At 39.7% G+C, this 10,952-nt stretch overlaps 1 protein-coding gene across 3 annotated transcripts in view; it reads left to right on the forward strand.

Annotated features, from left to right (window-relative positions):
* The window catches only part of ZNF462 (zinc finger protein 462), an 87,743-nt gene extending 84,033 nt beyond the window's left edge, over positions 1-3,710 (forward strand). For all 3 annotated transcript variants that reach the window (XM_088530410.1, XM_088530412.1, XM_088530411.1), the window contains 2 exons: positions 1,163-1,277; positions 2,601-3,710. In XM_088530410.1, the coding sequence (XP_088386536.1) occupies positions 1,163-1,277; positions 2,601-2,808 (323 nt within the window). In that variant the 3' untranslated portion in view covers positions 2,809-3,710. The remainder of the gene's footprint in view (positions 1-1,162; positions 1,278-2,600) is intronic.
* The last annotated feature ends 7,242 nt before the right edge of the window (positions 3,711-10,952 follow it).

A 10,952-nucleotide genomic window follows, 5' to 3' on the forward strand; every position in this document is an offset into this window, starting at 1 on the left:
GCTGTTCCTGTAGGTGCAGCACCTTGCTTTGTGATGTTTAACCCCATACTAGTTCACTACCACCAAGAAAGTAAAGGGTTTTTTTCCCCAAAAGGAAGAGAGAAAAAACGGTGTAAAGCATTTGAACTTTATTAAAATTAGTAACAAATGTGTTGCAAAAATACCTTTGTGAAGCTTACACAGGGATAATGATGAGTATGTGCATGGTTTTAATTTCATAGGCTGATCCTGAACAAAATAAATTTAAGAGTGAAGAAACCAAGTGAGCAGAGAACAGAACTGAAATGAAGCAAAATCTCTTCTCTTTTATTATGTAGTTTGGGAGGAGTCAGAAGGACATTCTGTTGATTTCTTGCTTAAGATAATCCCTGCTAAGGAATTAATGCTCTGAGCAGATGGTGCTGTCTCATTTCCAGCAAAAAGAATCAAGTGAGATAGTCCATGCAATTATTTTTAATGGCTTGTGCGGTGATCTTCTTAATTTGTAAGAAAATGTTTCATCTTTTGTTAAAGCTGACTCTGTTCACATGGGGCTTGACTTTCAGAAATACTGTTCCCTCAGCTGCCAGGGACTGCACTTCTATTACTTAGGTGCTTGACACTTCTGCAAATGAGGCCTCAAGCATTCTGTATAAAAGATGAGGATGGGCTGAAACACCTATGCAGTTAAGATGCAGGACTTCCAGATTCTCCAGCTCATGAGAATTCATGATGAGGGGATGTCTGTTTCATATGAGGATTACGTGTTCAATATAACAAGTGTCTCTCTTTCCTAAAATTTGCTCTACCAATTCAAAAGTTAGACACAGACTCAAGTGGGATTTGAGGGGTTGCTTTGAGGCTATTTCAGCAGTAAACTTCTTTCAATGTTAGTTTTGAATTAAAGCTCCACACTCTCTTCCTTTGTTCAAATACAAGGACAGGAAGCAGTAACTCTGAACACCTTTTTTGTAGAGATGTTTTAGGAGTCAGGATGGGAGTTGTGACCAGCAGTGCCGTTTGGCTTTGTGGAGGAGGGACTGCGTCTTCATTAACGCCTCTAGTATTTGATGAGGACCTCATTTTGATCCTCAGGGATATTTTTTCTCCTTGAGGGGCAGGAAAGAGCTCCTTCCCCGTGCTGGTGCTGGTGTGTTCACAGAGGGTGTGTGTCCTTCCGCAGATCCCATGATGTTTCCTGGCAGCGGCCCTCTGGAGAAGCGCTTCCCGTGCGAGTTCTGCGGCCGGTCGTTCACAGAGGGCTCCGAGTGGGAGCGACACGTGCTGAGGCACGGCATGTAAGTTGGTTTAGACTCCTTGACTGATCTGCCAAAAGTAACAACAGATTTTCCTCTGTGTTCCCTGCTTGAGCAGGGACGTGGACGAGGTGATCTTTCCTTCCAACTTCAACCATTCTGTGATTGCCTCAGCTGTTTCTCTCCTCCCTGAGAAAATCCTGTGGTGAATGCAAATACAGGTATATGACAAGTAGGGATGCCAGTGATCAGGTGTCCTTGAGTAAAGAGAGAGGTTCTTATCCATTCTGTTTAACCCGGCAACTCTGGCAACTCTAGAGTTCAAAGTTCTGGTGTTTCTCTCCATGTGTCCGTATACATTTCCAGTTTCAATTCTGAATCAGATCTCAAAGAGAAAGAAACATTTTGCAATGGACAAAACAGGGCTTAGCTGTGATCCTGAAACTTTAGCCTTGTTTCAGGATGAATACCACTTCGACTAGTCAAGTCTACTGTTGATTTTGTTTGCCAGTGGAGCAGTATGAAAAACGGTGGGCAGCTATAAGGAATATTCCAAAAAGGAACATGTTAGGTTTTTTTTGTCTTTATTTTTATGATATCTTATCATGCTTACAGCTAAACTTGCAGGATAGTGTAAAGAGTTATGTGTGGAGAAATGTCAAGACCTTCAAGGGAAGTACAATCAATCTGAATGATGTCTCCCTAAAATGTCCACAGTGAAGTTAATAGCAAAGATCTTTGCCTTTGCTGTGTATAAATAACAGTTTGGATAGTGTGCGATGACACAGATAGACATCTCTGGAACATTCATCTTCCCTCGCTGGATGATGATCTGGTCAGTAGAAGAGAAGTCTTTGCTGACCATAATTTCTTCAGAGAGTAGATCTCATTCAAGATTACGGACGTGTGGAAAACATTTGAATACAATATTGCAGCTTGACTGTGGAAGGGTGAGAAATACTACTTCTCTTACCCTTTATCTTGTCTAAATAAGAGTACTTGAAAAGTAGCATGCTGTAAAACACTTTATTGGATCATTAAGTCTTTGGGAAAAGTACTTGCTTTTCCTGTGCCTTTGTTGGGTACCTAATGAGTTTTGTTCACAAGGGGAAAGGGGTTTGGGGTTTTCCTCTCCCATCTCTTACTGCTCCAGCCTCGAATGAATAAAGATCTGGTTTCAAAGCTAAAATGTCACAGGTCCCACTATCAGCTTCATTCCACCGCCTGTCCTCTTGAGATGTTGTCAGTGTGGGTCTTTGGTTTCTGAGGAAGTGAGCTGTCTCCCATTGCCTCGTGTCACATACGTGTGTCTTTAGCTTTGCCTGGACTATAATATTTTCTGATTTTTGCGATGTTCCTTGGCAGGGCGCTGAACGAATGCAAGCGCAGGAGCAGCGAGGACATCCAGCCCAAGGAGGACGTGGAGGAGGAGGTGGTTAACGCGCTGCCAGTGGAGGACAAGGAGAGCATTGAGAAGATGGTGGTGGACTTTTCCCACAACAGCGAAGCAGCAGCCAGCGTGGCAGCTGCTGACAACCCTCTCCAAGAGAACTCAGAGGCCAAAAACGAATAAGCATTTGGTGTGATTTTAATCAACTTACTTGAACAGTGATGAAGGGGATAGGGTGGGTGGGCGGGGTGGGCAGAAGGAAGAAACAAAGCTGCTTTTAGGACTGAATGATCTATTTTCAAAGCACTGGTACCTGTGTGAGTGTGTGTGTATTAAAGTTATTTAAATGATGGTATAAGTGGCTCCATTACATCACTGCATCTTCTCTTCTGGATCTTGACAATGGGAAGTTATGTTCATCTTGGACTAATGAAACAACTCCCCGTGTTCCTACATTACACAACGTGCTTTGCAGTGGAGACTCAGATTGTTGGTGAATGGAAGCGTCGTGAGCATGGAAGCGGGGGGCGGGAAGGGGCGGGGACAACTTTGCAACGCACAAATTTGGGTGCGTTTTTCTAGTTTTAATACATAACGCTTTTCCAGATTGAATGCAACTGCTTTAGAAAAGAAAAAAAAACAACAAAAAAAAAACTGAAAAAAAAACACACACAAAAAAAACAAAAACCAGAAACTGCTTTGCTTAAAACAGTCACCTGTTTCCTAGTACCTCAAAATTAACCAAGGGAGATCTCTGCATTTGTCAGTACTACCTGTTGTCATTGTGGTTAAATGTAGAGAGACTGCTGGGCAAGGTGGTGAAAGGAGGAAGAAGAAGAGTTTTAAAGGAAAACAAATTGTGCTTAAAATCCCAGTGTGGGTTTTATTTCTTAAAATACTGTGATTTTTTTAATTATTTTAGTAAAAAAAGAAAAAAAAACAGAGAGACTTTAATTCCTAGATAACTGTTTGTGAATTGTCATCCTTTATTCCAGGTAAGCTGTTTGTTAGTATTCAACTATAATTTTTAGAATTTGGTAGATTTCATGTGACTGATTGTGCAGTTTTGTTTGCCACATGTTTCTTTTCTGTCAGCCTGAGGTGTTACAAATACAGCACAATTAAGTTTCTCATGTAAAACAAATGTTTCTTTTCAAGGGGGGACAGGGAGAGGAGACTAGACCTTGTGAATAGATTTTTGTTGTTGTTGTTGTTAATTTTAAACATACGGATATAACAAAGAAGTTTTAACTTTCTTTTTTAAAAAAAAAAAAACTAAAGAACCAAACTTATGGCACAGCTATGCAGCTTGCGGGCCAAACATGTAGGTCCTCATAACTATTCTGTTGCTTGTCATATTAACATCTATCAGTCTCACACTAGTAATTTTTTCGTTAAGATTGGCTGCCTTTTTTTCTCCTGTCTGTGGTGCGTGTGTTTTCTTTCTGTTTTGGTATGGTGGGAGGGAGGGGTGTCCGTTAACGCATCTTTTTGCAAGTGGAGGTGAAATAGTTACATATGACATTGAGCCTGGAGAACTACTCTTAACTCGATTAAGGACGGGAGTTGCTAATTTTTTTTCCCCTCCTTCTTAGCTTTTAGCATGAGGGGAGCAGCGTAGAGTGAATGGGAACCTGCGTACCTAGTGGCCGATCCTGCACTTTTTCTTGGGTGGAAAGCCTACCAAACTCAATGGGACTTTTGCTCGAGCAAAGAATGCAGGATCTAGTGCCCGCGGAATATCCTGATTGTGAACAAAAGACAAAAAAAAAAAAAAAAAAAAAAAGAAAAAAAAGGAAAGAAAAAAAGAAAAAAAAAAGGAAAAAATAAAACAACAACAAAAAAAGGTTTATTTCCAAAAAGTAGAAAGTACTTGACTGAAACCTAGTTTTAGAAATGCATGTGTCTTTGTTTTTTTTGTTTGTTTTGGGGGAACTAAGGGGGGAGGGGGGAAAATAGGAAGCTGCTGAGGAAATGGTATCCCAGGGAGCTTCACGTAAAATTGATGGCAAAAATGTTGCATTTGTGGAATAAGTGCTATTTGAGAAGCATGGTGTTTTGTTTTTAAGGATTCATCAGTTGTGGGTTTGGGGATTATATTTTGCTCTTTTTTTTTTTTGGTTTTTGATTTTTTTGAAGTAGGGAGGGAGCGTCATGTGAAAAACATATTGGAGGGACAAATATAAATACACATTTTGTGTCTGTATTTGTTTTTTAATTGGCCTCATTTCAAATGTATTTAAACAGTTCCATACCTGGATTGGGTGTTTGTAATGGTTACCAAAAACAAAAAAAAAAAAAAAAAGAAATGATTGTGACATGCTTTTATCACTACTTTATTTTTCAAATAACATGTAAATATTGTAATCCATTGGATTTTGTTTTGCTAACCTGTTAATAAAAATATGGGACCATTATCCTTTTAACAAATCTAGAATGTCATTTTTTTTTCTTTTTTTTTTCTTTTCCCAAAAATGTAAACCTGGTATATTGTGGACACACATTTTAGATGCATTATTATGATTCTGTTGACTGTAATGACATAGAATTGAAAATAACATTTTTTTCATTGTTTAATTTATACAGAGGACTTTTTCAGAGTTTGTCAGAAGGAACTAAATAGCAAAATGCTAACCCATTGGCTTCAGCACTCGGTATTTCCTGATTTTTAAATTACTGCTTACTGATTGGGGATAGGAAGGGGATACTGAACTGTTGCACTGACGGGTTTGTTTTTTTTAAAAAAAAAAGCAATGAAAATTAATAAAAACTTTTTAAGAGTGTGCCTGTGTGTGGAGTCTTTTGTTGGCTTCTTTTTTTTTAGTTCTGGAGAAACGTCTGTGGAACTCGGTCTTCTCAACCAGCAGCTCTGTGAGTGAGCAAAGCACCTTTTCCCACCTCTTCTGTCTTTCCTCCCCGATTTCATACAGGTAATTTTGGACATATATAACCAGGGTGGAGTGGTTCTCCATTTCTCATACTGCTCTGGTGCATCCTTAAAATGCCTTGAGCATCCCTCAGCCCAACATCCATCACAGACCATGGGCATGGTGCCATGGTCTACCGCCTCCTTCTGCACCCAAGTGTAGAAAAGAGGAAATTTTTCAGGCTATCCTAAAAGGTGAAAATATTTGGCATACCAACCCAATCTCTTCATGATTTGGGACAGTCTGTGCTTCAGTATCTGATGACTTTTTGGAACTTACATAGAGGCTCTGCATAATCACAGTCAAATAGAAGTAAGATGAAGGAGAGGATGCTGTTTTCCCTTTCTTCATGGAAAATCTAAAATCATGCTTTTGGGTCTTTCCTGCATCCTACTTGATGAATCCAGTTTCTTAAAGTACATCAGAAAGATGTCTGAGGTTTGTTTCTGAGGGTTTTTAATCAAAGTGTGTTTCCAGTTTAAATTTTTGGTTTTACTGGAACTAGAACAAGTTCCAAGTTCCAACAAGTGAATGTACAGGATGATACACAAGTGAAAAGTTTTCTCATCTGATATCTTTATATGCTTTCATTTTCTTTTTTCTTCATTTCTCTCTCCAATAGTAAAAGTATTTCTTACTAGCGTACTTATTCCCTTACTGTACGTAGAAAAACAAAACTTATGTCAGGCTCTTAGTGTCTTTTATTTTAATTTTTTTTCTCTATAGTCTCTGGAAAAAATGATTTTGGGGGGAGATCTGCAAATAATTTGTACGCTGTATTTTCTACCCCAGAGCTAGCCTGCATTTCCACAGATTCAGAAACAGGGAGAGGGCTGTTCAGTGGCAGGCCACTAACAAAGGTTATATAATGAACTAAAAGGCCACTGGTGAATTCTAGAGTTTTAGTTGTTGTTTAGTTGTCAGTGGCAAAATTATATATGTGTAACCAAAGCGAAATCCTTGATCTACTGCCATGAGTGGATACACGTGGTTAGTTCGCCTGTCTTGAAAGTCCTGTGATGAAATGAAACATGATTTAAAGGAAGCAGAGAAGGAAGAACAAAAGAGAAAAGTGTTTCGTTTTGTTTTAATGAGCCCTTTACTCACATTTTTTACCTGCCTTGCTGGTCAGTTCCTCTTCTGAGGACTGCCAGCGCTCGCCTTCATGGCCCTCATCTTCACAGAGAGCAGCCGTGCCGTGGGACGTTTGCTGCTCTGCGCACACTGTATTCCCAGGCTTATTGTCCTTCCTTTTCTTAAGAAGTCTGGGTAAATGTTTGCTGCCTTATTACTAGTTGACTACTGAGATTTTCCTTTAGTTTCGAGGCTCAGTGTCTGAATTCCCTCCATACAGTCATCTTCATATGGATGCTGGTGCAATAACTGCTGGAGTTGCTATGGGAAGGGTGACTGAAATCTCCCTTGCCTTCCCATACGTACCCTGTTTCTCCACAGAGAAGGGTTTGGACAGCCTAGACCATTGATTGCCCAGAGAGTCATGGGTCAAAACTTGAATGAGAGCTGGCCAGCCCTGGGTAAAGGGCTACAGAATCAGAGAGTTGTAGGGTGTCCCATTAAATGTCTGTGGTTTGCAAAGCGCGAGGGTCTATCTGAAACGTTAATATTTGAGGCCCAGATAACTTGGAGGAGGAGCCTTAATGCTCCTTATAGAGAATCATTACAGTTGGAACAGACCTTCAAGATCATCGAGTCCAAACACAGACCCCTTCAACACCATATCTGTTATGTCCCTAAACCATGTTCCTAAGCGCCTCATCTACTCGTTTCTTGAACACTGTCAGAGATGGTGACTCCACCACTTCCCTGGGCAGCCTGTTCCAATACTTGACTACTCTTTGTGGACTGAAAGAGCAAAATTTTGTCTCCTGGCTTTAAGAAAACACCTAGATAAATTTGCATTTATAGTTTATGTATGTAGAGTATAGTTTAGTGAAAGGTGCTCATGTCTCTCTCCACCTCCTTATCCTGAAGGTTTTCTTATTTGATCCTTCTCTGACAGCACAGGACTAACAATAGCAGCAATAATGCATAGTAGGAAAGGACTTGAGTAACAATGTTTGTGACGTAAAGATAGGCTTATGATGTTGCAGAAACCTCTCTTGTTTTGCTGCAGGCTTAATGTCCCTCCCACCACACCACCCACCCCCCAGAACCAGGGTGTTCGGTTTGAGCAGTTTGGAATACAAACTTCTGCCTTGAAAGCTGCTCTATCTTGTAAAACTTTTGATGTCTACTCTTCTGCCCTCAGATAGAACAGCTGGTGGCCAACAGCCTGTAAACCAAATGTGAGGCTGGTGGCATAAGTAAAATAGCAAAGTCCTGGCCAAAGTCTTGGCAAGAAAGGCTGATGTCTGTTTGAATCAGCTGATGTTTGGAGAGCTTAGCTGAAGACATTGTCATTCCTGCTGTGTTTGCAGTTACTTAACCCTTGTGTGGAAATATGGTACATACTTTGCAAGGGTGGAGGGGAGAGAAAGAAGGCTGATTCATCAGACATGAGATAAATGTGCACATGAACAGAACAGAACAAAAAATCAGAACAAAATAAAAGTTTTTCTAATGGGAAAGAGGTGCAGTGCCAGAGCAGGTCACTCAATGATCTGGTGGTATCTTCATCTTTGGCTGTTTTTCAGATTCATCCAAAGCCATGAATAACCTCATGAAATGCCATCCATATTCACACTTGCAGCAAGAAGGTGGAAGGCGTCTTTCCTATGGCAAAATAAACTTCCTCAATGTTTTCTTAACATTTTTAAAATTATTACTGATGTTGAAAATCCCTGGGTTTTGTAGAAGTGACCTATTCCAAGAATATTCTGGCTCATTCACAGATGCTTCTCAGACAGCAACATTCTCCCTGTCCTACATCCAGTCGTTTTTGACTGGACAGTAGAATTGAGGTTTTTTTAAATAGAATTTCTCAGGAAGTTTATATGCATCACTAGTACATCAGATACATTAGTATCTTAGCTCTAGAAAATGGCTGTCATGCTGGAGTAGATATCTGTCTGCATCACTGGGTTTCATCTTGGACAAAATAATTCTGATTTGAATTCTATAATTCCCATTCTCCAGCACTCCCACAATATGCTACAAATCAAGTGTAATCTTCAACAACATAGTGCCAGCATCATGGGGCTTTGTTTTTGCTTTGCTTTTGCAATTGAGCCAACACTCTCACTTGCTACTATTGGGGGAATTGAATCCAAAGTTCTGCCAATTTGGGAAAAAAAAAAAAGAGAGAGAGAGAGAGAGAGAAAAAAAGAAGAAAAATCTCTTTGCGCAATATACTTCATGAGCAGTACTATTTACATTTCTTCTACTGCATCTGAGATGTATTTTGTTCTAGTTGTTCTGGCAGAATGTGGAAGCCGATAAGATCAGGTCTCTGCATCGTTCAATGTCCTAAAGAAGGAGTCAAAACATCCGATGATAAGCAGGAAGGGAATAATCTGTGCCTTAGAAAAATCTCATCTTAATCTCTTTTGGCTACTGCCTTAAATTCAGGAGCATAAAGAATCCTATCTCTTTCACACTCATTTTGCTATATACCAGTAAACTCCAGTTATAATACTCCAGTTACAGCATTATTACTGCCAATACTATTTTAAATATTTTAAAAACTTTTGAGTTCTGCCATGAGAAATGACAGGTACAACACTTCTGGTGTTAAAAATACTTTGGCTATTTTATTATCCTAAAAAGAACTGCTTCTCCGAAGTTGATTATGTGGTCTCTGTTATCTTTATGTTGTTCATAAAATAAGTTTTAAATGCATATAAATAACCTGTCAAGAACTCCGCTTGATTCATTTCAGCTAGGATGCTTTGGAAAAGAATAAAGTAAGTCAGCTGTTGGAATGAGAAATGACATGCTTCTCCTCCACTTTGCAAATAATTTTCTTCTTTGAACAGTTGTGTAAAAGCAAATATGCCTCAGCTTGATTCATGAATTCTCTATTGAATTTACACTTCTATTAATGAAGAGCTTAGCCTAGTCTAGCCAACTGCACATGCATGACTTCCAAATCTAAGAGAAAATTGTCTCTCTGCAGCTGTTCTGTTATGCCCTCACCAGTGTTTAAGGAGAGAAATGTATTTACCAGCTATGTCTCAAATTAATTTAGCTTGTGTTGAAATTATTGGACAGAAATTTTAACTTTTCTCTGCAACTAAAGGAAATCCCATTAAGCTACTAGGTCAAAGGATACTTTGAATCTTTGTGGAGTCACTTAACTGAAATCATTGTAGACTTCTGCCAGAGATGTGGGAGTAAGAAAGTTGGTAGTTTTGGTCTATATAAAACAGTAGATTATTAGAAGACAAGGTCCATGAAGCAATATGTACATTAAATATTATCTCCAGAGAATGTTTCCTTCTGCTTAGACCTTCAGCATCTCAGCTATGTTATTACTGTAACCACGTGATTTATGAAATAGCAATAACGCAAAGCTAGAGGGGATTTGGCTTCCCTAGGTAAATAAATATACAGCATGAAAAAGACATTGCCTGCACTAGGAAGTAAAGCCTTTGAGCTATTTGCTATAGCTGTGAAGTATTTCTATCTATCTGTTGCTGTAGGCATCTCCTGGAGGACAGACAAGAAAGGAGGTTCATTCCCTACATGCCCCAGCTACTCCTGGAATCACCTTTCCCATCTCTTTTGACAGATTGCTTCCATAACCAGAGAACAAGTTCTGTCCACTGTGAAGCTGGCAGGAGTTGTGGTTTGCTTTGAGGACAGCAAGAAATCCCATCAGTTCCTGGTGCTATGGACACCAGTGTGACACATTTGCAAGATTGAGACTGCACAACTAGCATCCCTATGGAAGGGAAGACAAACAGCAGGACAACAAAACAGAGCTGTCCACTAGGCTCTGATTGGGACCTGAAAGAGTGTCTTTGTGTCTGCCCTCATCAGCCCTTCCAGGATCTTCTGGAGGGGAAGCACAAAGAGGATGTGTGCTGTTTTGGCTCCACCACAGAAAATAACTTTAGGAGGTGAATCAATTTAAACATGTCTGATCCTGCTCTGAGAAACTGGCTCATCTTCTGTCGTCTCCACCAAAAGCATGAGGTGATCTGATGTAGATATCATGTCCTATGTAATTAACTCAACTGACAGCCGCAACAAAAGAATAATTATATTCTTACCAATGGATTAAACGTACATTGTTATTTAATCCATTTAACATACGTGTTTAGCAATTAGGACCTCATTCTGCAGGGATTCATGCTGTAACTTAGATTTCTTTCCATGTAATTTAATTGGAAAGCTGACAAGGAAAAGCTCTTTTCCCATTAGTTTATATCAAATGGGTGCTGTCTCTGAGTAAGTGGGCTGTGCACTGAGATGCTGTGCAGTCCAGGAGAGCTTTGG

Source organism: Tinamus guttatus, unplaced genomic scaffold, assembly GCF_059628265.1.
Source record: "Tinamus guttatus ecotype Peru unplaced genomic scaffold, ASM5962826v1 Tinamus_guttatus_pri_ptg000372l, whole genome shotgun sequence".
Classification (NCBI taxonomy): domain Eukaryota; kingdom Metazoa; phylum Chordata; class Aves; order Tinamiformes; family Tinamidae; genus Tinamus; species Tinamus guttatus.